The sequence below is a fragment of the Myxocyprinus asiaticus genome, chromosome 22 (genome assembly GCF_019703515.2).
Source record: "Myxocyprinus asiaticus isolate MX2 ecotype Aquarium Trade chromosome 22, UBuf_Myxa_2, whole genome shotgun sequence".
NCBI classification, from domain to species: domain Eukaryota; kingdom Metazoa; phylum Chordata; class Actinopteri; order Cypriniformes; family Catostomidae; genus Myxocyprinus; species Myxocyprinus asiaticus.
The window spans coordinates 10,108,490-10,135,459 of NC_059365.1; the positions used below are offsets into that span (position 1 = coordinate 10,108,490).

A 26,970-nucleotide genomic window follows, 5' to 3' on the forward strand; every position below is an offset into this window, starting at 1 on the left:
TGGCACCACTGACCAATCAGAATATAGTATTCCAAAGAGCCATGTAGTAAATGTAATGAAACACTTAATATAATTTTGCAGAAAAGTGTCACCACATTCATGTAATTTTCATGTGACCATGCTGACAAATTTGGAATGAAAATAAAATGAAAATAAAATGCAATCTGAACCTTGTTACATCCCCTAGGGGTGGGATGCAACAAGGTGAAGGAAGGTGTGCTCCCTGTTCAACCATCAGACCAAGAACCTCAGACAACAGTGATCAAAGATCCAATATTGTTTTTTATTAAGAGTAATGATTTCCAAAGATGTATCAAATATATACGCAGTAGGTATTTCAGCTTCAGGGTGACCCCTGGCCCAAAATAATAAACAAAAAATGGTCTAGAAAGAAAAAAGATAATTAACTTGTAAGAAGAAAGTAAAAATACAATTAAACTAACCTAACTTCACTAACAGAAACAGAGCAAACAATATCAAATAAACAGGGCAGGTCACCCCTACAAACGTAACTGCTATAGCTCAGAAAACACTCTAATTCTGAAGAGCAACATTGTAACTTGCTCTCAGCTCGAGCGTACAAGGGATTGGTCTGGCGGCTGGTGGGGAGCATGGAGGAGTGTGACAGGCCCGAAGTCACAGTAGCTCGAATCTGAAAGACAGCACCGGGATTTTATAGGTGCACAATCACAACCGGCCAATCTGCAAATCAGCGGCACCTGCACACACTCAGAGTAGAAGATACACCCACAGACACAGACAGAGAGTAAGAACACCGGACAGCTCAGCCAAAACTGCACACATTATTACAGAACGTAACAACCTTAAAAATGGTTTTGATGTTTGGATATTTTTAACCATTCTCTGGACCTTCAGGTTACTTAGCTGGGAATGTAATTTGAACAATTAGGAGTGATATGTTTGGCTTTTTATCATATCCATCTTTTTAAACACTGAATAAAGCATTGCTTCTTATTTCATTGTTTAAACAAACAGATAGACCCACCCTAAACTAATGTCATTGGTTGATGTGACTGGTTGCCGGGCTGGTCTTTGTGCTTAAATAAACAGCAATGTTTTGATAACGCCACAGTGCCAATGCTTACACTCTTTAAGAAGTCAACATATGAATGGCTTACCATAAAGTTACATACATCACCTTTCATTTTTATCTTGGTGTTTCCAGTTTTCATTAAATGAAACCTTCAAAAACTATTTAGTTTATATTTGGCTATGTATGTAAATGTATATATGTCTAAAGGATTATTTTGACCCTTTCCAGACAGACGATGATGTCATCAATCAGTATCCGACTTTCAACTTTCCATTTTCCACTCTGAAGTGTAACATAATCTGGTTAGCAGGACAGCAGTGGTGACCAAATTGCTTGCACTCTTCACCTGATCTCCAACTTAATCAGCTGATCCATGGCCAACAAGGTGCTTGTCTCCTCCTTCCCTGCTAGCATCCTCTACGAGGACTACATCAGAAATCCCCTGCAGCCAAACTCAACCAGAACTAAAGTCCTGCATCAGGTCTTGGTATTTGATGGATCATTAACATGGTTTGACATGGGTCTTTTGTTTATTCTCTCTCCTGTTTCAAGATGTTAGTGAGTAGCATAAGGACTATATCATGACTCCATCTAAACCTCCTTTGGGCCTCCACTGCTTCTGCAGGGCTTGCTCAGTGGGTGCTCCCTCTTCCTCCATTTGTACACTTTGGCTGTGGTTGGATGTCATTGTACACACATTGGATGACCTCAACAATGGACTTGTAGACCCATTTTGCCAGCACAAGGGTAGTGACAGTACAGTAAGGTAACACATGAAGCCTTTTATTATAGGTTGGTGAACATCTGACTCCATTTTTGCCTAATGTTGTCCTTTCCTGATGTATTGAGGAGGTTCATTTCATGATGGAAACAAGTGAAGAAATTGTGCAGTCTGTTAGTATTCCCTTTTACAAACCTTACCACTGTGACTGAAACTGTCCAAGCTACAAAACTGATACTTCTGAAGTCAGGGATGACCATTCACTAAATGTGATGACAGTTACAGTCCATTGCTACAAAGATTAGGTCATGTGAGATTGACCCGTTTGGCAGATCGATTGGCCAGATTGAGTCAGCCCACAGCTAGGTCACCTTTATTTACTTTGGCCTCCTAGATCATCTGGTTAAGAATGCCAATGTGCAAGAGTGTCTGTTCCAAGCAGCCTGGGATAACATTCTTCTGAATAGAGGTGTCACTATACCCATTCTCAGTCATGAGGTCATTCTTTGAGTCATTACTGAGAAGAAGATCTTGCCTTTCATGCTGAGGAGAGAGATTGCTCTGAATTTATTGATCTCAAAAAGTCCTTCTACTTCAGCATGAAACAGCTCTCTGCTTCTTTCAAGTTAGATGGAGTGGTCCCATTTGTCTGTATCTTCAGAAACATCTATAATCTTCTTAGCCGCTGCAGGCTACTTAATTTCTTTTTTCCTCTATAGTGTAGCCCACTTGGTAATGAGGCAGATGCTGATTGGGCCATAGTAATAACTATGTTACATGTTTGTACTCTCTATATATCTAGCCTATTTTTTAACATCAGTACACCCACACACGCTATAAGGCTGTAAACACAACCTTGGTACTGCTCATTGCAGCATCACCATCCATTTTAGCACATAATCAGCTTAATAGCACAAATACGACTCTCTTTTTTACACCAAGTACACACCACTTTATTAATGTATATTTTATCACAAACACTCAACTTTATTAATTTATAAACGTATATATAACTTGTTTTAGCTAATATTTTATTGCAGTTTGTTCTTTTACTTATAATACTACTTTATTTACTAATTCTTTATATTATTTTTTTTATTATTATTTAAAATGTATTTTTTTTAAATGGTAGCTTGTAGAATAAGACATTTTCAACTAGTACCGCTGTTGCTATGTTGCACATTTAACAAATAAAACTTTGACCTATCTTGAAAAAAGAAATGCAATTCCAAAAGGGCTCAGACTAGAGGGCTGTTTTTTGGCTCACTGAGGGTTGTTCAATAAATGTTTTATTCTACAGCACCAAGTGTATCATGGTGGTGTAGTAGGCTAAAGCACAGAACTGGTAAGCAGAAGGTTGTCAGTTCAATCCCCACAGCCACCACCATTGTGACCTTGAGCAAGGCACTTAACTCCAGGTTGCTATAATAAGTGCACTGTAAGTTGCTTTGGATAAAAGCGTCTGCCAAATGCATAAATATAAATGTAAATATCATAAAAATGGTGGAGATAATATAACTAAATAATATATAAATATGCTTGAATAATCATCATAATTGCACTAAAAATACACTGAGAAAAGTTCAAATGAGGAACTTTTTTTATATAGGCCAAGCTTTTCCTACTATGTTGTCTTTTGGCATTTAATTAATATTGTGGCATGGGGGTGTGGTCATGTGTTGGTCTGCGGGAGAGGGAGAGTGGTAAGGCTCGTCACCTGGGTCGTAGACCGACACATGATCATGCCCCCCATACCACAAATATATTAAATTTTTTTGCTTAATTGTTTTGGTTCTGCCATTTAATTAGATTGTGACTTTGGTTGTCAACAAATAATCATATTCTTGACCTCAAAACCTGTTATAGGTCACTTCTGAGATATACATGTCCATGTCTGCAGCAATCAATAAATAAAAATCAATATATTATGTGTGTGTGGTAAACTCTATAGCAGGGGTGGTTCTAGAGGGTGGGGGGGGTCTCTCTCATCAACAAGGCATTTCCATCCGCAGAACTGCAGCTCACTGGATATTTTTTGGCACAATCGTAGTAAATTCTAGAGACTGTTGTGCGTGAAAATCCCAGGAGATCAGCAGATACAGAAATACTCAAACCAGCCCATCTGGCACCAACAAAAATGCCACGGTCCAAATCACTGAGATCACATTTTTTTTTTACCCATTCTGACGGTTGATGTGAACATTAACTGAAGCTCCTGACCCGTATCTGAATGATTTTATTCACTGCACTGCTGCCACACGATTGGCTGATTAGATAATCGCATGGATGATTGTTGGTGCCAGATGGGCTGGTTTGAGTATTTCTGTAACTGCTGATCTCCTGGGATTTTAACACACAACAGTCTCTAGAATTTACACTGAATGGTGCCAAAAACAAAAAACATCCAGTGAGTGGCAGTTCTGCGGATGGAAACGCCTTGTTGATGAGAGAGGTCAACAGAGAATGACCAGACTGGTTCAAACTGACAAAGTCTACAGTAACTCAGATAACCGCTCTGTACAATTGTGGTGAGAAGAATAGCATCTCAGAATGCTTTTCTGAGATGCGGGTTGGTGCTATTTGGCGGCACGAGGGGGACCTACACAAGATTAGGCAGGTGGTTTTAATATTATGGCTGATCGGTGTATAGCCTACTTAAGAATAAATGGTTATTTGTTATTTGTGTACTATAATGTGTTTTTCTGTGTATAGTGAAAATGTTTCCTACTTATAAATATAAATTGAAATGATTTGATATATCATAAGAAATAGGCACTACCGACAGCAGTAAAAGGCAAAAAAAAAAATTTTTATACATTTGACATAATTGCATTGAACCCCCCAGACAGAAGCGTGCCCCCTGCCCCCTCTCCCCTCCCCTCCATGTGCCAATTCGCATCTCAGAATAGCAATCTTCTCACCACAATCTTACAGAGCGGTTATCTGAGTTATCTTCATAAATTCACAGTATGCCCACCTCCTCAGACACTACTAGACCACTGAGTCAGCCTAATAGATTACAGAGAAAGTTACTGTGTGCAATAACAAAGCTTCACCCCAGCAAACCTCCTCTCTTCCAGACCTCAAAGAGTGATCACTTAAGGAAACATTTTCCAGTAAAGCCATCCAGTAATCACATAACATTTGAATCCAAAACAGGCAATATAAAGCTGTTCCAACAGCTTGGTAACCCACAACCTCAAAACGTCAAACCAATTACCCCTTAAAAAAATATGAGAAATAGTACTTGCATGATGCATTCATATGGAGAATGAAAACACAAAGGGCTGCAGGAGGTTATATATCACTGAAATGAATTAATATAAACATCTGCAAAGTGACTACTTCTTTTTTATATTTATATAACATATCCTATTACACTTTCACACATCTTTTCCCAGTCCAAATCTTGTCAGAACTCACTCATCCAATGAATATTAGTCCACAAGAAATTTTTCAGGTTGATTTGTACGGTTATTATTAACAAACCCTGCTTCAACTTTCCAAAATATATTAAGATTACAATTAGCATGACTTTCTTTAATCTCAGCAAGGGCATTAACTTGACAGGCCAAACTGCTAGAAATTGAGACATTCCTGGATCAATCAAATTCAAGAGTGCATACCTCTTGGGTGATCACCTACTGTGATGATGACTTACATTTTCAGAAAATATAGTTGATGTTACTTTTGGCACAAGAATTTTAAGACTATGCAGAATGTGAGAACATTTGCCACAAGCATAATTTAGAACATTAACTCTAAATTTAGGTCGTTCACTCCAAAAAAAAAAAAAAAAAATTTAATCCGTCATTCATTCACCTTCATGTTTTTCCAAATTTGTATTACATTCTTTTTTCTGTGGAACACAAAAGGAAATGTTAGATGTTATTGTTCAGTCCCAATCTCTATTCATCTTTGTATGGAAAAAGGATGGTCTTTGGTTTCATGAAAAAATTATCGGAACGAAATTAACCGGTTATTAACCAGTTACCAGCATTTAAAAATAAAGTTTTCACTCCAGAGCAATTAAAAGAAACTTTGTTGCCGTTTCTGTTGGTTCACGTTTTCTTTTCTTTGAACCGTTTTTAGTCCCTGGTTTCAATGGACACAGGTGGACACTTGCAATGCTATTGCTTCCTTGCTTAACTAGAGGCAGATTCATGAAATATTAAGGACAGAAAGAAAAAAAGGTCCTAAGTGTAAAATGGGAATGGGTCCCATCTCACCATTGGAAATTATATTTGCCAGAAAAGCCACTATGGGTCAATAGCATCTAATGAGAGAAAGAACCAATTTGCCAGCAATTTAACCCCTCTAGAGGGCAACGCAACAATTCCTTGACCTGTAGGTACTTTGTCCAAATTCACTTTGCTTATAGGTCAATAGTGGAGTGCAAGTCAATGTAGACTTACTGACTTACTACTAACTATAAATGCAGATATAGAAGGTGTTGTAAGTGCTATGAAATACCAGAATTGTATTACTTGCTTTTAGGTTTATGTGGCAGAGCTAAAAACTTTGTTTGCCAAGCTGTACTGCAAAAAAGGTCCACTATGTCCATTTTGCAGGGCATTCTGGCCAAGAATCGCCCACTACTGTAAACTGATGAAACCATAATTATAGATCAGCATGAAAAAAAAAACTATATAGGACATTTTAATAAGAATGTCAGGGTTTTTTTCTATCTTCATTACTCTAACCGCATGAAATAAAAGCTTCACTGTGAGAAACGATACATTCTCATTTTAACAATATTATTCTGCTGACATTTAGTACAGATTGTTTTGATATATTAAACAACTCTCAGGGAACATTGTTTTTTTTTTTTTTTTTCAACAGCATCAAAAGGCTTAATTTCCATTAGTTCATTAGACTTTTAGATAGTGGCATTTCAGACAATTTCATCATGGGTATGTAATGCAATGATGTAATTTTTACAGCCCTTGTTTAAAGACAAGTGGGTCGTTGTGCCTTAAAAGTAAGTGATATATGACTGTTTTATCACAGTTAACATGCTCAAGTGCCTTAACCAATTGAACTATGCCCCAGGAAATCAGTCAAGCTAATTTCTCATCCTATTTTTAATATTGTTATCAGCAAGGTTGGCAGTTTTTATTTTCTCTTTTCTCATTAAGCAGACATAGCAAAAAAAATCTTAATCAGTGTTTTTGTCTTGTTTTCCAATAAAATATCTAAATTCATTAAAATCATTTAAACTAGATATATTTAATTGACTAGAAGACTTTTTTCCAGAAAATATACTTTCTTATTTTTCTTACCTTTTTTTTTTTTTTTTTTGCAATTTTTGTTTTTTACATTAACATTACAAATTGTAAAACTCAGCAAAAAAGAAACGTCCTCTCAATTTCAACTGCTTTTATTTTCAGCAAACTTAACATGTGTAAATATTTGTATGAACATAAAAAGATTCAACAACTAAGACATAGACTGAACAAGTTTCACAGACATGTGACTAACAGAAACTGAATAATGTGTCCCTGAACAAAATCAAAAGCAACAGTCAGTATCTGGTGTGGCCACCAGCTGCATTAAGTACTGCAGTGCATCTCCTCCTCATGGTCTGCACCAGATTTGCCAGTCCTTGCTTTGAGATGTTACCCCACTCTTCCACCAAGGCACTTGCAAGTTCCTGGACATTTCTGGGGGGAATGGCCCTAGCCCTCACCCTCTGATCCAACAGGTCCCAGACGTGCTCAGTGGAATTGAGATCCGGGCTCTTCGCTGGCCACGGCAGAACACTGACATTCCTGTCTTGCAGGAAATCATGCACAGAACGAGCAGTATGGCTGGTGGCATTGTCATGCTGGAGGGTCATGTCAGGATGAGCCTGCAGGAAGGGTACCACATGAGGGAGGAGGATGTCTTCCCTGTAACGCACAGCGTTGAGATTGCCTGCGATGACAACAAGCTCAGTCCGATGATGCTGTGGCACACCGCCACCATGATGGACCCTCCAACTCCAAATCGATCCCGCTCCAGAGTACAGACCTCGGTGTAACGCTCATTCCATCGACGATAAACGTGAGTCGGACCATCACCCCTGGTGAGACAAAACCACGACTCGTCAGTGAAGAGGACTTTTTGCCAATCCTGTCTGGTCCAGCGAAGGTGGGTTTGTGCCCATAGGCGACGTTGTTGCCGGTGATGTCTGGTAAGGACCTGCCTTACAACAGGCCTACAAGTCCTCAGTCCAGCCTCTCTCAGCCTATTGCGGACAGTCTCAGCACTGATGGAGGGATTGGGATTGGTGTTCCTGGTGTAACTCGGGCAGTTGTTGCCATCCTGTACCTGTCCCGCAGGTGTGATATTTGGATGTATCGATCCTGTGCAGGTGTCATTATACGTGGTCTGCCACTGCGAGGATGATCAGCTGTCCTTCCTGTCTCCCTGTAGTGCCATTTTAGGCGTCTCACAGTACAGAGATTGCAATTTATTGCCCTGGCCACATCTGCAGTCCTCATGCCTCCATGCAGCATGCCTAAGGCACGTTCTCGCAGGGACCCTGGGCTTCTTTCTTTTGGTGTTTTTGGTGTTAGTGTCCCAAGTTTTTATAACTGTGACCTTAATTGCCTACTGTCTGTAAGCTGTTAGTGTCTTACTGACCATTCCACAGGTGCATGTTCATTAATTGTTTATGGTTCATTGAACAAGCATGGAAAACATTGTTTAAACCCTTTACAATAAAGATCTGTGAAGATATTTGGATTTTTACAAAGTTATCTTTAAAATACAGTGTCCCGAAAAAGGGACATTTCTTTTTTTGCTGAGTTTAGTTAGGTTTATGCTTAAAGCAAGAAAAAAATAAAAATAAATTGCCAACGGGGTTAATTCTAACTTAATTCAAAATGTATCTTATTACAGTATCTTGTGCAATGTTGCATCTGGAAAGTTGCTGTCAAGACAAATACCGATTTATATAAATACCGACATCCATCATAATCTATAACTCTGCATAAAATTTAATGGCATCTACGCTAATATTATTCTATTTGTTTCCATGTCTTGGATTCATATCCCGAGGTTACCAGAGCCTGCCAGATCCAGCTCCGTTCCCGCTTGGTGTCGGACTCCACTGCTACGTGTTGCTGAGAGATGACAACAAACCACAGCCGGTGCTAGCCAGACATCACTTCAGCTTTTTTTTACTTCAGAGGATGAACTGATGCTAACTCCAACTGTAAGACATCGGATACTTCATGCCACTGCCTAAACCTTGGACTTAGGATGGACCCCATCGAACCTTACCGAAATGACCTGCAGGTTGAACTGCGATGCACCTTTTAATTTATCTCTGCCTGCATCGCCTTTGTATATTGATGGACTAGACTCTTGAAATGGAATACATTGACTATCATTTAATTGCCAGCAAAACCCTTCATCAGCCAACTAACAAAGGACAATGCATCTATGTGAACTTCTGCAGTTAATCCAGGATGGACTTCATAAATAAATATTTTATTTGTATTTTTAAAACACTGGACCTTAATGCTTCCTTAATTTACAAATTCAAAACCATGACTTGCACTGCACACAAATAACTAATATTGGCATTATATTCATGTTGTTTAGCCAGAGGGGAACTGGCCCCCACAGTGAGCCTGGTTTCTCCCAAGGTTATTTTTCTCCATTAACCAACATCTTATGGGGTTTTGTGTTCCTTGCCACAGGGGTTCTAAATACAATTATTATTTATTTAATTCCTATACATTTTACAATCATATTTAATCAAACTACACAATGATCACTGTAAGACATTATAGATATTACTATTAGTTTTTTTTTTTTTATGCATGATTTTCTGTAAAGCTGCTTTGAAGTGATGTGTGTTGTGAAAAGCGCTATACAAATAAAAATGACTTGACTGATTAAGAAAATTATTTTTGCAGTGTAGCTTCACTCACAACATCCCAGACTCCAAACCCCAGAGGTCATTATCAGTCCTGTTTTTCCTCTCCTCCTCCATGCATTCAAGGATATGGCCTGACTTGGTGGAGACTAAACAGATGGCCGTGTACCATCCAAGATGACAGCCTATCAGAGCAGATGGCAATCTAAAGGGCACCAACCTCAAGATCCACACACAGGAGAGGAAGACGAGTGAGAGCACTGCTGTCACAAAAGCAGGATGTTACACACATTATGGTGTAGCATCTATGTACTGCAAATTATTAGCCTTCTGATATTAGAGAAAAACCCATTTATAATGTGTCATTACACATGACCAGCATTACAAAACATCTACCGGAAGACATCAGTCATTAAATACACTGCCTGGCCAAAAATGTAAAAAATTGCCGTTTGGATTTGAATAATGGTTATGATCTGGGGTTGCTTCAATTGGTCAGGTCTAGGCTCAGCAACATTATGTGGCAATAAAATGAAGTCAGCTGACTACCTGAATGTACTGAATGACCAGGTTATCCTATCAATTGATTTTTTCCTGACGGCACAGGCATATTCCAGGATGACAATGCCAAAATTCATTGTGCTCAAATTGTGAAAGAGTGGTTCAGGGAGCATGAGGAATAATTTTCACACATGCATTGGCCACCACAGACTTCTGACCTTAACCCTGCTGAAAGTCTTTGGGATGTGCTGGAGAAGACTTTAAGGAGTGGTTACCTACATACATGCTGGTTACACCACATGACTGATTTGGTGAACAAAAGTTTTTTTAAATATGAATCATATTTCAAAATAAAAAAAATTCACTGCTTAACATTTTAATAAATAATAATAAAATATTTTTCTGCTCTACTCATGCAAATAAAAACATAAGCTCTATTGCTCAGTAAGTTATTAAGAGTTAGCTTACACGGGGGTATCAACATAAAGTTAGTTTTGATATTTTTTGACCATCAATTTTATCAAACAGGATGGAATATTTTAGAGCCATACAAAACAACACCACAAAACATCACAAAATTCATAAAATCTATTGCTAATACTTACTGATCTTTGTGTATTAAGGAACTGGCTTTTTTAGTTAAAGGGATATTACGTAAACAGGATGAAAAGTAATATAGAAAGAAAAGGTAAATTAACTACCAGTTACTGGAATATTCCTAAAAAGACATGTTTTGTTTGAAACATTATAATTAGGAAAAAATCAAGAAACATGTCAAATACACATTGTTGAATAAATTGCCAGTTTTCCATTTTAGGAGATAATGTGTAGCATCCAGGGACATGACAAATACTGTATGGCATTTTCCGCTCATCACCTTAATAATGCATCATAAAGTGTAATAGTGGTGACATGCATAAGGAGATTATATATGTCAACAAAGATAAAAAAAAAAAAAGACAAAAAAGTATTTAAAACTTGAGGAACTGCATTTCCTGTAATGTTAATATAATCACTTAGAAGGTGTTTCGCAAACACTTGAATGTGAAAAACAATGTTGCTGATGAGATAGTAATCATAATTCTCTTTACAGATACATTTCTTCACCAAACAATTTTAGTTTGCGCATGTTATGTGCCAGCAAAGTCTGTACTTGTGTTTCCTTTCACAGTGTCTCCATGGAAATAATTGCGAGAGAAATGCGACATATGCCAGCTGTCGTTTGAAAAGGAGGTCAAAATAGAAAAATATGCTTCTTTGAAGTTAGTGCTCATTAGTCCAAGATGCTCTAGGATTGGAGAGAGAGAAAGAACATGTTATTTCTGAAAAGCGACCAATAAATATGCCGTTTGAAGAGAAGTCGTTTGCGATTGCTTGCTGTCATACTGTATTTAATATTATTTAAATAATAATGATAAATAAATAAATAAATACAAATTATATGTATATATATATATATATATATATATATATATATATATATATATATATATAACAGATTTAAAAGAAATAATAGAGTGCAAAAATATATGACAATTTAATTCAAATATATTAATTGCATTGTGTTTTGTGAATAAGGTGCAATGTATGAGCTTAATTTACCTAGAAAGCAGGTATGTCTTTTTGCTGAAAATAATGATAACAACTTAATTTAATTACTTGTGGTGCGCACTATTTCAGTGCATTTAGTGCCTTTCTAAACTGGATTGTGGGTGGTTTCCAATTAAGCAGACGTTTTGTGCTGAAATACAACACACAAAAGTATCGCAACTGTTGTGAATTCGCACTAGAAAGATTGGGCAAAAGTTACTGAGAAACTCTAAGGAATTACTGTCACATTAAGACCCTTTTCACATGTCAAACCAAGGGTGTGTCGGGTTAATTCAGTAGCAGCATGAGTGTATGTCTGATGTCAGGTACCATCATTGTCATTTCGGCAGAAGCCCTGTTCGGCCATTAGAATGACACTTTCTCACTGTTTCCCGCATAATGCAAGTCCCACAAATGGCATGTATTAGGAAGATAATGAACATCCGTCTCCCCAAACACATATTTTGCTGATGCAAGCCAACTCGCCCTGTCTCTGCGGGCTTGCTTAGCCCCTTCCAACCAGGACTCTGGCTTGTGGAGTGACATTCCTAAATGCCAACATGGTGCCATGGGAGCATCTGGGAGAAATAATGATGGAGTACCCGTACCCACAGGTCGGCACAAGCTTGCCGCTGGAGTTGCTCCCTCGCTGTGCCAGATGGAGGGCATCAGATCCTGGACTATTATGTGCATCACTCTCTCTTTTTTTTCCTTGTGCTTTTTCTCTCACCTCTTTCTCTTTCTCTTGTCTGCTCATTTCCCAGCGGAGCTGCACAGTCATTAGCAGCTGCTCAGCTGCCAAACACCATTGAGCATGTGGTGGCTCCAACTATGCAGTTCCTGCAGGAAATGGCAGTATATGACAACATCCTAATGTAGGTATGTGTGCTGTTGGGTTGCAATATGATGCATCGTGCTGCTTGCGCACACAAAGGGGCGAATTCACTAAATAATTTAGCTTGTGGTATTACAGCACAAAAATCTGCGTCTTATTCATTAAATACCTGCAAAAAATGCTAAATGCACTGAAATAGTGCCACAGCGTGAGGATTTATTTTGTCATTACTATTTTTTGAATGCAAACGGCTCCTTTTGATGCATATTGGCTTATTATTAGGGCTGTCAATTGATTAAAACTTTTAATCGAATAAAATACATGGTATGCCGATAAATCTAATTAATCACATATAGAAATATTTGCAGAGAAAGCCCCTCAAATAACAATAATAAATAATGATGAAATAATTATAAATAGTTATATTTAAAGCTGCACTATGTAAGATATTTTGGTAAATCTTTTTACAAATTGCCATTATTGGCTATGTTTAAATGCACCCTCATAATGCGATTATAATAAGGCAATACTGTGAATTAATTGTAGCTCATGTAAACAGAATATTGCGATAATGCTTATAATCAGAGTAATGATAATCGCAGTAAGATATGTAAAGTACACCTATTTTAATCGCTTTATACTTGCATGTAAACGCTTTAATCGCATTTCTTCCACTCTGACCAAAGTGCGCTTGCGCCAGTGCTGCAGACGGATCACGTTCCACTCAAGCACAGGTTCGAAAACATCGCAAAAAAAGAAAAAGCTGCACTTACTTTTCGGCTTCATGTAAAACGGCAGTTCCATGCACAGTTTTACAGCAGTGGTGCTCCCCCATCTACAGCCCCATGACAAAAGAAAACATATTTTCCCGAGTTGTGAATGTCCGGTTGCAGTCTGAATGGAATGTCGGTGAGATAAATTGACCATATTCCACTAAATAATGGGAAGGAAGACTTTGAAATTAGTTTGTGCTAGCGAGCGAATCACAACAACATCCATTGCGTGTATTCCGATTCACACACAAATAACTCTTATGAACCGATTCTTTTTAGTGAATCAAAACAGACAGAGCAACTAGTGTAGTCTGACAAACAAATGACTCTTATGAACCGATGCTTTTTAGTGAAATAAAACAGACAGCACATCCAATGTAGTCGAAAATGACTCTTCTGAAGTGGTTCTTTTAATAAATCATTCAAAAAGACTCACAAACTGACTGACTAATTTTCCTCATGCCAAGCTGTATTTAAAGAGACGTATTTGCAACAAGTTGTTTTTTGCAATAAATATTCATTTATAAAAATAAAATAAAAAAACAAAACATCACATTTCTCAGCAAATAATCAGAGTAATGGCAAGAAGCATGTAAACATGATTGAAGTGGTTGGCTCAAATCATGTAAAACATCTTAATATAATTATTTCTTATACTCTGATTATTGCAATAATCAGAGTATTGGTGTACATGTAAATGTAGCCATTGATTGAGTACATACACAATCAGTGTTCAAAACAATGAACCTTACCCCAATTCGCTATGTTAAACATATAAAAATAATTAGTATTTTGAGCTGTTGGGTAGGATTTGGCACGAAATTGCTGGCTTATGACGTACATCCTTGCGTCATTACGTCATGTCCTTAAACACAAGAAAGGAGGACCGTCTGTCTCGTGTTCCGACTGGAGAAACGAACTATGCTGTTCAGTCAGTCACATTCAAGTAGTTCAGGGCAGCATTGCTGCAATCTGGATGGATGTTTATCTGTTATCCGTTTGGCGAAGTTGTTTACCTGCTATAATGCTTGGATATGTTTTCTGGTAGGGTTGTTGAAGCTTATATTGCTTGTCATGCTTGTATGAATTGAACATTACTCATGTGTTAATTGATCGCGATGCATCTATGTTGTTGAGGGAAGTTACTGTGACATGTTTACTAATATTCATGACTTCTGAAATGTAGTTATTGTAATTGTTAAATTGCATTATTAGCATATTATTTTCATGTTTAATAAAGTAAATTTTATCCCCATCATTACTGAATCCTCCTCTTGTGATTTTGGTTTACGGTGTTATTGTGTGTATTGCATAGACATAATATTGTAGTATTACGGCTCACTTGCATTATCAACTGAGGCTGTACAATACAATATCAAAATAATAAAGTCTTCCATTTAACTCATATCAGCCATATCACGAGTATCACCTCTTAAATTGACATGTGTAGTACAATACAAACATAATAGAAGATAAAACACTTGAATAATCATATTAAAATATACTGGTAATACTGGTATACCCTATTCTCTATGTAAAAGTGCTTTGAGTGTAGTGTCAGAAAAGCACTATATGTGTAAAATTCATTCATTCAAAATATGTAAATAGGAGTGTTTTTTTATCTTCATCAAAGCAAGTAAAATGTCAATGTTTAATTGTATAACATAATATCAACATGAAAATAGCATGTTATGACTCCGGCTCTAAATATCTCCCAGTCATAATCACACACAGACGATGTCCAGGTAACCGCAAATCATGAGATTCATCCGCCAGAAGAGCAGTGCCGAAACACGATTCACGTAATGTGTTCTTCCGCAAACTGTTTGCAATTTTAACTTTCAACCACAGATGTTGCTAGAGAGCACAAAGTTACATAGTGCAGCTTTAAATTACAAATAATAATATATATATATATACACTATATTGCCAAAAGTATTCGCTCACCCATCCAAATAATTGAATTCAGGTGTTCCAATCACTTCCATGGCCACAGGTGTATAAAATGAAGCACCTAGGCATGCAGACTGCTTCTACAAACATTTGTGAAAGAACGGGCCGCTCTCAGGAGCTCAGTGAATTCCAGCGTGGTACTGTGATAGGATGTCACCTGTGCAACAAGTCCAGTGGTGAAATTTCCTCGCTACTAAATATTCCACAGTCAACTGTCAGTGGTATTATAACAAAGTGGAAGCGACTGGGAATGACAGCAACTCAGCCACGAAGTGGTAGGCCACGTAAAATGACAGAGCAGGGTCAGCGGATGCTGAGGCGCATAGTGCGCAGAGGTCGCCAACTTTCTGCAGAGTCAATCGCTACAGACCTCCAAAGTTCATGTGGCCTTCAGATTAGCTCAAGAACAGTGCGTAGAGAGCTTCATGGAATGGGTTTCCATGGCCGAGCAGCTGCATCCAAGCCATACATCACCAAGTGCAATGCAAAGCGTCGGATGCAGTGGTGTAAAGCACGCCGCCACTGGACTCTAGAACAGTGGAGACGCGTTCTCTGGAGTGACGAATCACGCTTCTCCATCTGGCAATCTGATGGACGAGTCTGGGTTTGGCAGTTGCCAGGAGAACGGTACTTGTCTGACTGCATTGTGCCAACTGTGAAGTTTGGTGGAGGGGGATTATGGTGTGGGGTTGTTTTTCAGGAGCTGGGCTTGGCCCCTTAGTTCCAGTGAAAGAAACTCTGAATGCTTCAGCATACCAAGAGATTTTGGACAATTCCATGCTCCCAACTTCGTGGGAACAGTTTGGGGATGGCCTCTTCCTGTTCCAACATGACTGCGCACCAGTGCACAAAGCAAGGTCCATAAAGACATGGATGAGCGAGTTTGGTGTGGAAGAACTTGACTGGCCTGCACAGAGTCCTGACCTCAACTCGATAGAGCATCTTTGGGATGAATTAGAGCGAAGACTGCGAGCCAGACCTTCTCATCCAACATCAGTGTCTGACCTCACAAATGCGCTTCTGGAAGAATGGTCAAAAATTCCCATAAACACACTCCTAAAACTTGTGGAAAGCCTTCCCAGAAGAGTTGAAGCTGTTATAGCTGCAAAGGGTGGGCCGACGTCATATTAAACCCTATGGATTAAGAATGGGATGTCACTTAAGTTCATATGCGTCTAAAGGCAGATGAGCGAATACTTTTGGCAATATAGTGTATATATATATATATATATATATATATATATATATATATATATATATATATGTATTACATCTTCAAGCGCTTATTCATGACAGCAACAGCTCAAATGTGAGTGAGGACCCACTAATTAGTGCAAATAACTCCAGGCGCACGTGCATTGTGCGTGTTCAAAGATGCACTGTTAGAAAAATCCGGCTGCGTGCATTAAGTGCTCAAGCCCTCAGCGGATGACGAGATTTGCGACATGCGTCCTGTACGCAAACCCTCAACTTTCACATCTGACCGAAGTACACTTTGGACTTTAAACATAGTTTGAAAAATGTCTTGAGATTCCTGCGTTCGGACTTGTGATTTGCAAGTGTTTGAATGCAAGAACGTGTCCGGTGTGTGTGGATTGTTCTCTGTATAAGCTGCGCGTTGCCTATACTGCTGAAGTTTCGCTTACTGCCCCCTGTAGAAAAAAGCCGGTACTTAAAACTTGAATTGCTCCGATGGTAGAAATATTCCTTATTATGGTCCGGGGACATGATTAATTGCGTAAATTTTTTAACGCTTTATTTATTATATAAATAATCGCACTGAATGAATGTGTTAAATAGACAGCCCTATTTTTTTATACATTGTGCCTTATTCACAAAACTCAGTGCTATTTGCCTGCCACAGATAACATTGCGCTATTAACACCTGCGGATAGCAAGATGTTTGTTTACATTTTCTACTGATCATGGCAGCAGTCTTCAAAATTTTAGACCTCATAATCTTTTATCATGTAATAATTTTCTGCGCATATGGAACGACTTTTTAGTTGACGCCACAAAATACTTCTTAACTTTTTAGCCCCACCCTCTAAAATCAAAAGTCCCGACCTGTCATTTTTTTATTTCTGTATATCCTGTTTCTCTAGAAAATACATCAGATTTTGGAAGTAAAATGGGTTGCGAATGGCATTTCACATTGACTTTAAAGTTAAGGTTTGGTGGCATCAGTTTTTGGCAAGCTCTCGTCTAATTTCACATGCCAGAGTGCAGCACTCGGTGCGATATGATCTGGGCACATAATGGGGGTCGTGCTGCCCGTAACACAGCACTGGCCCTGGGGCTGGACGTCACTGAGCCAGACAGGAACAGCTTCCCCACCAAGACATTTAGACCTCAGGGCCAAGAAATCTGGCCCCAATCTGACTGGCACCATTAAACTCATCTGAGACACAGAGCCTGTGTGTGACTTCTGAGTGCACAATAAACTGGCATGCTCAAGATGAGAGAGAATGGTGGTATTCAACAGAGCTTGATAAAGATCTCTATATGACCAGACGATTAAATAAGGCCATAACTGCTCTTACAAGGTTGGTTCACCCAAAAATGAAAATTCTGTCATCATGTACACCCTGAGGTTGTTCCAAACCCGTATGAATTTCTTTCTTCTGGAACTAAAAAGGAGGGCTGTTCTTTTCCATACAGTAAAAGTAAATGGGGACTTGGGCAGTCAAGCTCCAAAAAGGACAAATAGCACCATAATTATGGTCCATATGACTATATTTGTACTATATTCCAAGCCTTCTGAAGCCATATGATAATTTTGTGTGAGGAAAAGACAGAAATTGAAGTTGTTATTCACTGAAAACCTTTTCCTCCTCTATACAGTAGCTCTCAAATCTCATTTGCGTTTATGCACATTCAAACATGGAGCCTCAAGGCATCAGAACTCTTAAAGGAATAGTTCACCAAAATAAAAAATTATTTTATCATTTACTTACCCTAATGCTATCCCAGTTTGGTCTGTTCTCACCCAAAATCAATTGGATGACTTCAGAAGACACGGTTTAAACCACTGGAGTCTTACTTTTATGCTGCCTTTTTGTGCTTTTTAGAGCTTGAAAGTGTTGCACCCCATTCACTTGCATTGTATGGACCTACAAAGCTGAGATATTCTTTTAAACGTCTTTGTGTTCTGTAGAAGAAAGTTAGTTATACGCATCTGGGATGGCATGAGAGTAAATGATTAAAGACTAGATTTTTGGATGAGCTATTCCTTTAACTATGTTCTCATTCATTAACATTTGGTGGTTTTCAGTTCATTTTGTCCCCTCTGACCCCAAGCTGATAAACATCATTATAAAGTTCCAAGTAAGCAAACGAGAAGCTCTGATTTTGAGATTCTTGCAAATCAGTTTGTTTTGCTGGCTGTTTGTGAGCCGTGTCAGACCATCAGTGCTCTGGAGACAGCCCTCTAAAAAATTTCCAACTTCATTACAAAAGCACTCATGATCACAAATCTAACTGCCAAAGTAATAGTTCACAGACTATTTCATAATCTCGTCCAGCTGTGTTTTATTGTTCTCATGTCAGAGCTACAGCAAACATGGCATTTTTACTTTTCATCCCAGAGTATGCGGATGGCTTTATGTTTCCTAACAACGGTATCTGGATTTTCGCATAAGTTAATGTGGAATGCCTCAACTTTACTAAACTAGCCTCACTCTTGTTGTAGAGAATGTTACATAGCAGGTACTATGCAAAACAAATTGTGACTTTCATTGCCATCAATTTATTCATTCAAATATAAAAAATGTAAATTAATAAATTACTTTATAAATTAATGTTTTATATTTGATGTTTAAAAAACAATACAATTTAAACAGTTAAATATAAAAATACAATAACTGGCACTCCAAGTCCTCCATATGTGTTGACTAAAGAGGCAACAACTATACAAGACTGAACAGAGAGCAACAGTATGTGGGATTGTGCAAACTGAGGCTCATCCGGAAAAGTTGACCAGCTATTGTTGCTCTTTGAATAACCCTGGCCATTGTAAATTTGGAAACGAATTTGCAACAATTTAAGCATGAAAACCATCAAATCCTATAGCATATCACTAGGTATAATTACTCACATTCACACTGTGCTTATGGAAATCAATTTTTATTATCCAGAGCAGTGATCCCTAACCATGTCTGCATTGATTTGGTGTTAGAAATCACACTGAAGATAATAGAGTTAATACAAACCATTTATCATCACCAAGTCTAATTCTCTTTTTAGATGTTTGCCTATTTGAGTCCAGTATTGTATTAGGGAACCCATGTAAAAATAATATGAAGTTAATAGTTACTATAATCAAACAAAAAAGGGATAATGTACAGTCAGCTGGTCGTTAACACAAAAAAAAAAAAAAATAATAGGGTATATGAGAATCTTGTTTCACCGCGAAGGGGTTTATTTTGAAATAATGTCTGACTGCATGTACATTAATCCACTTATTACATGTCTATTTGCCTTATAAACAAATAAATGTACGTAAAATATAGATTTGAGTTGAAATTCTTTTTGCTATGCGAGGAGAAAGAGAACACAGAATGATACAAGAGACATGAATCTAACACAGCTACTGTACGTCAGAAATTGGTTGCCTCGGACAACGGTCAGATATACAGTTTAGCAGTCATTATACAAAATTTTCATTGCAGAGTGTGGCCAATCAGAATCAAGTATGCAAGGAAGCCACATAATACAGGAGAAGGGTCTGTCTGTGTCCTGCAAGGCTACTACATGACACGCCCACTAGAAGTTACGACCCCTCCAAATAACCAGCGAAATCCTGAAGTCTTGGAACAGTTGGATGCCACATTCATACCCTGTTTGTTGTGTTTATTTGGAGTCCCGCAGCAACCCTACACCTTCACCTACCCTTACGAAAATCAAGAGATTATGGTGAATTTGCAGCAAGTTTGCGGCATAATTTTCACATGCAAATGAGCTTTGCTGCAAACTTGCGACAAACTGTCCATTGTTGCCAAAGGTTTGCCGCATGTTAACCACTAACGGTGAAGAGCTGCAAAATTCTGGCAAACATTTGTGGCGAATGAAAAGCTAATTTGCATGTGAAAATAATGAGCAGCAAATTTGCGGAAAGTTTGCGGCTAGTTTCGATTATTTGTAAGGGTATCCATAACTCTAAACCTAACTATAACCACAAAGATTAAAAAATGAAAAGTTTGTAAAATCATTAAATATACCACAAATTAAAAGTTATTTTGAATACAGTCATACCGCCGTATCACTAGGTGGTGACAGTTAGGAGAAATGTGATGAAAATGAAGAAGAGAAGAAGCTTTAAGTATGCTAAGCTAATAGGCTAACCAATTAACTTTTGAGCTAACTGGCGAAAACTGAACAGAGACTTTTTTTTTGCCTCCCCTTTTCTCCCCAATTTGTAATGCCCAATTCCCAATGCACTCTAAGTCCTCGTGGTGGCGTAGTGACTCGCCTCAATCCGGGTGGCGGAGGACGAATCTCAGTTGCCTCCGCGTCTGAGACGTCAATCCGCGCATCTTTTCACGTGGCTTGTTGTGCGCGATACCGCGGAGACACAGCACGTGTGGAGGCTTCACCCTATTCTCCACGACATCCATGCACAACTCACATGCCCCACCAAGAGCGAGAACCACATATTATAGCAACCACGAGGAGGATTACCCCATGTGACTCTACCCTCCCTAGCAACCGGGCCAATTTGGTTGCTTAGGAGTCCTGGCTGGAGTCACTCAGCATGCCCTGGATTCGAACATGCGTCTTTACTCGCTGAGCTACCCAGGCCCCAGAACAGAGACTTTTTTAATTTATCATTTATATCTTTTTCTATTGTACAAATTGGACAAACACCATTAGGAATACAATAAAGAGCAAAATTTCACATTAAACAAGTAAGTACAGTTTACCATTTATATCTTCAGTTTAATAATATGATTTGTGACATATAATTTAAAACATATTCTTTGTCACATTTAAAGAGTTAAAAGAATATGAATCATGCAGTGATTGCATAGGATTTTAAAAGTTCTTGTAGCCAATAGAATCACTTTATGATCCAAGGGGGGCGTTACGTGTAGTGAAGTGGGTGTTCCTTGTAGTCTCGGGATGTAGACAGATGCACGGAGAACAGCGCAACTGTGCCCGCCCACTTTTTCAGCCATCTGGGTTCTGGATGTATTTTTCCTATTAATTTTTTCCATAGACTTTTCATGAAATCCTTCATAAAAGAGTTCTAACCCATGAACCAAACCAACCAGCTCTGAGGTGAATCACAACATTACAAACTTTGATTTGAAGCAAAAAAATATTTGAAAATCAGACAAAAAGACAAAAGGTACAAGTCTGACTTCTAACCGTCTTTCGCAAGGGCACAAACTGCAATACCATGAAGCATTGCGAATGACGTAATCGAATAAAAAACTATGGAAATATATAAAACTATTGATTTTAGGTTGTTGATTATAAATATAGAAACAATATATTTTAAGTTTACTGCAAAATATTCTTATATATTTAAATATATGCAGTTCGAGAATGTAGGGAAACCAACTGGATTGCGTCATGGAAGTGGGCAGTTGCTGCTGAACATGTTTGGCGGGCTTTGTCTGCTGATTGGTGGATCTGTCTATGCTGGACCATGGGTAATGTAGTTGTTCCCCAGGAATTCCGCTATTAAACATGATTTTAAAACAATAACGTTTAAATAATGCGAACTGATGGCTCCAACAAAAGGCATATACTGTACCATCGATGAACTACCTCGGAGCTCACGGTAGGTCGGTCTTTAAAGTTTTATAAGTTATACTTGAAAATCTATTCATCTATGAAAAAAAAAAATTATGGGATTTTTACTTCCGGAACCAGACTGCTGTGCTCTTTAATAGTAGATGAGTCATCTCTAAGGGTTTTCAATGTTCAAGAGAAGTTGTATATAGTCCAGACAGCCAAGACCATTTAGGTCCATGTACGTTGCATTTATTTGGTTTTCGTTTTGAAATTAAAAAACAAAAAATCAATTATGCTTCGAATTTTGTTTTTTTATTTCAAAAGAAATAGGCAAAAATCTAAAAACAGCTTCTTTTTTTTATAATTCAGGTTTTTTAAAAAAAAAAAAAAAAGCAGCAGCAAGAAATTAGCTAATTTCTCAGGTTTATTGCTCATGGATATAAAATTAATATACGGCTTGAATAATTATTTTAATTTACTGACAAACCATAAAAAAAGAACAGTAATTTTGATAGCTAATGGATTTGCTCCTAACACAATACAGATGTGGCCTTTGAGAATGCGTGACCCAAAACAAAAAAAAACAAAAAAAAACCTGTTGCATCACATGGCATTAGGCGGCGAATAACAGACATGATCAGTAAGAGGCAGTCGTGTTTCATTCCTTGAACACCGATTGATAATGGTTAGTGAGTCCACGCATATATTGTCTAAAATAGACATGTTGTCAGCAGAAAACTGTAGTGAGAACAAAAATCACAAGAAGTTATAGCAAGTGATATTGAGCCAAATCAGCAATGGCTACACAATTGTTAGCTGTAAGTATACTTTCTCAGAACTGTAATGCAGCGGCATTATATATGTTGCTGCACTCGGCTGTCAGATAAATCCATTGTTTATGCGTGAGAGCATAGTCGTAATAAATATGCAAATGTAAAACGTTTGGCAGAATGTTAATGTTCTGAATTAAAAATGAGATTAATTCATCTGTAGAGCTGTATCGTGTTGAACTCCTATAGATGAAATTACTCTGACCTCACACCGCAGAAAACCGCGCTTCCGGGTTCTTTCGAGCAGCAGAATTCAATGGTGGAAATTGTCAGCGCTGCAGTTTTAATAATCTTTTAAGCTTTATAGAATGTAATAATGTCTTTTAATGTTAATAAAAGTTTCTTATAAAGGAATATCTGTGGTTTTCAGTGAAGAAATATGTGGGTTCTTTCCTGAAATATCGGCAAAACAAGTTTAAACTTGCTGAGCCTGTATGATTATGTCGGACATGTAATAGGTTGATGAATACACATCCTCACATGTTGAACCCACATACAATAAATAATAATATTTTACTTCAATATGATCATATTCCATATCAAAACTTAATAACAGCCATTTCAATTGAACAATATTATTTACTGCATTCAGAATAAACCCAAAGACTTCATTTTAGCAGTATAGGACAATATGTTTATTCACTTATCCTTTCACAAACAGCAGTCCATGCGCTGCAGTGGTGGAGACAGTGTCCTGTTCCTCCTGTTATATCGTATATTGGTGGTCTTGATCATATAAGATCATCGTTAGGTCATATTTGACCTCATATCTGTCACAGTGACAGCACTTTGGAAATTAAAAAAAAAAAGCCGTTTGCGATCGAAGTTTGCGTGATTTCTTAGTTAAAAAAAAAAAAAAAAAAAAAAAAGTTAATATCCACCAATAGCTGATGCGGGTCAATTGCAATTCTAACAGAGCAGACGTGATAACAATGACGGTGACCCATGAATTACCATCATTTATGTAAATTCAGAGTTTTCCTGATGCAACGATCTGGTTGAAATTGAAAGAAGTCCTTATCTCTAATAATCTGTGTTAAACGGGGTGTTTCTTTCAACCCTACAAACAGCACTTTTTGGGCAGTTTCAGCGCAATTGTTGCGAAGCGCCTATACAGCAGTTCTTTTCTGGGCTACCGAAAAGAACCCAAAAGGGGCGGGGCGGATTCTTTGTTTGTAAACATTAACTTCATCTATTCTGATGGGTTTGATTGAGGCAGGACAAATGACAGCGCAGGTAGACCAATAGCGTTTCAGACCCACCCACATGTGCAAATCAAATATTCAACCTGTATATTCATTTTATAACCATGAGCAATAAACATGAGAAATTAGCTAATTTCTTGCTTTTTTATTTTTTAAACAAAACAAATCATCAAAAAACAAGCCCTTTTTCCATTTTTGCTTATTGCTTTTGAAAAGAAAAACCAAAACTCAAAGCATAATTGGTTTTTTCGTTTTTTAACTTGAATGAACATACACGGACACATTTAAGGGGGAAAATTCAGATGAGGTCATTTTGGAGACATTGCAAAAGTACAGCATCACAGAATCAGCTGGTGTACAAAAATGCAAAGCTACTTTGGTGAGAGCAATTAAAATATCAGCGTCAATCAGTCTGTGGACCTTTCTCCAACTGCCCTGATGCTGCTTTTAGTCGATGAGGAAAAAAAGAGACAGCAGTGGAATTTTCCAGACCAGCTGGCAATGAGGCCTGTCTGCTGAAGCTGAATACATTGGCGGTCCCAAAGGATCCCACTCAGTATAACACTCCTGCTGCACACTTATAAGAACACAGAGACACAAATAATGCGCTTGCTTTGTTTTGTTGTTTTGTTTTTCGCTTACGAGAGAGTGAGCGAGAAAAATATATTTGTTTCCACATAAATACTGAATATATTCCTTCAAAAATAATTTATACTTTACTGGAATAAACAATGTGGCATCTAACACAAAGAGCGAAAGTATGCAAGGAATCCAAAATAAACTTGAAAAGAGAATGGTGGTACGAAACTATAAAATACAGACTCCTGGTATTTAATTAGCTAGAGAGAAAGCACTCAATGACATCATAATTTAACATTATTTAAAACCAAAGGAGTGTAAATGTCTTTAAAATTCATACTCTTGATATGAAATTATTTTTTTGACATCATAAATTCACAGAAGGAATGGAGATGTCTTTTAAATTCAAATGGTTGGGTATGAAATGAATCTGGTGAGAAAACGCTATGACACCATACAATGCACTCTATGACAACATAATTTAAATAAACCAAAGGAATGGAGGGGTCTTCAAAATTCAGAGTCTTAGGATTTAATTAATTTAGGGAGAAAGAGCTGTAAGATATTATACAAAGCACTGTATAATGTCATAATTTAACACGTAGGCGCCATTTATGTGTAGGACAGGGGGAACATATCCCTACCACTTTTTGCCTTGGCCGAATTTGTCCCTACCACTTTTCTTTTTGAAATAGCTTTCGTCAGGTAAGTGTCTAATACAGAAGAAACATTGCCAGTTCTTGAGCAAGAGTTTGCATTTTGTCTGAGTGCGCTATAATGTCCCCACCACTTTTTTTAATCAAAGTGACACCCATGATTTAACATTATTTAACCAAAGGAATGAAAATGTCCTTAACATTCAAATTCAGACTCTTGAAATGAAATTAAAATAGAAAGAGCTCTATGGCATTATACAATACATTCTATGACATCTTAAATTAACATAATGTAACCAAAGGGATGGAGATGGCATTTAAAATTATGAAATGAATATTGGGAGAAAGCACTGTATGACATCGTACAATGCTCTCTATTACAACATCATTTAAAATGATGTAACAAAATGAATGAAGGTGTTTTAGAAATTCAAACTCTTTGTATTAACTAAATCTGGGGAGAAAGAACTCTAGAACATCATATAATGCGCTCTATGACAACATAATCTAACAATGTAAATGAAGTGATTGATGTGTCTATAAAATTAAGACTCTTGGTATTAAATGAGTCTGGGGGGGGTGCTCTATGACATCATTCAAGGCACTTTATGACATCATAAGTTATTTTAACAAGTTAACTGAAAGAATGGATATGTATTTACATTTCAGACTTTCGGTATTAAATGAGTCTGGGGAGAAAGCGCTTTATATGACTTTATATTATTTTATATCATTCACTGCACTCACATTTGAACATAATTTAACCAAAGGAATGGAGGTGTCTTTAAAATTCAAATTCATGACATGAATCTAGACAGAAAAAGCTTGATGACATTATACAATGCACTCTGGCCACGTACACACTACAAAGTTTCGGGAGTGACAACTGCATTTAAATGTGTGAGTGAATCCCCTAAATTTTAATTCAATGTGTGTACGGTACAGGACTGACTCCCGCAACTGAGATGATTGAAGAGTGATAACCACAGCAATGCTGCAGTGTCTCGTGCCTGTGAAACATGAATACATCAGTTTAACCCATTTTGTGTTAGCTGTTTTTGAGCAGAGATTATCCACCACAGATATATTACCATCCCACAATGTTTCGTTAGCTGCCGTCGACAGAATCGCAGCGTTTTATTTATGTGCGTCTAAACGGCTTTTGTTAAACAGCACGTGCACTCTGGACTCGGGTTATCCCGAGACTGCAGGGCTGATGAGAGATCGACTGAATATATGAGTGAAGACACATACCTCTATTTGAAGATGGACACATCTCACACATGCCATTAATCATGTCATTAACAACTAGTTGTTCAGTTCAGTTCGGTTCTGTACACACTGTGTGGAATTTTTGAAAATGCGGTGGTCACTACCTGAATTTTTCGTGAGTTAATTTGGCTGTAGAATGCGTTTGTCACTCCCAGGAGCAGATTTAGTGATTTGGGGGCCCTAGGCAAAGTACAGGAATGGGGCCCTCTTCATAGTTATTATTTGTATTATTATTATTATTATTATTATTATTATTATTATTATTATTATTATTTACTGTGGTATGCCATGAAAAAAGTGGTAGCTCATTAAAATAATCACTTAATCACACAAGTTGCTTCAACGACAATCTTTAATTTATTTCAATGCCATAAACTTTGCAAGCTTTGG

At 37.7% G+C, this 26,970-nt stretch overlaps 1 protein-coding gene across 3 annotated transcripts in view; it reads right to left on the reverse strand.

The window, feature by feature from the left end:
• Window positions 1-217: 217 nt before the first annotated feature.
• LOC127412574 (iduronate 2-sulfatase-like) overlaps window positions 218-26,970 on the reverse strand; it is a 74,707-nt gene continuing 47,954 nt past the window's right edge. Inside the window, exons 9-10 of one of the 3 annotated variants that reach the window (XR_007892454.1) lie at window positions 9,701-9,850; window positions 218-719 (exon numbers count right to left, since the gene is read on the reverse strand). Coding sequence is in view for 2 of the 3 variants with exons in the window: in XM_051649037.1 (XP_051504997.1) it covers window positions 11,277-11,434 (158 nt within the window). In the remaining variant the exon portion in view is untranslated. The other 2 variants (XM_051649039.1, XM_051649037.1) reach the window with 2 other exon arrangements.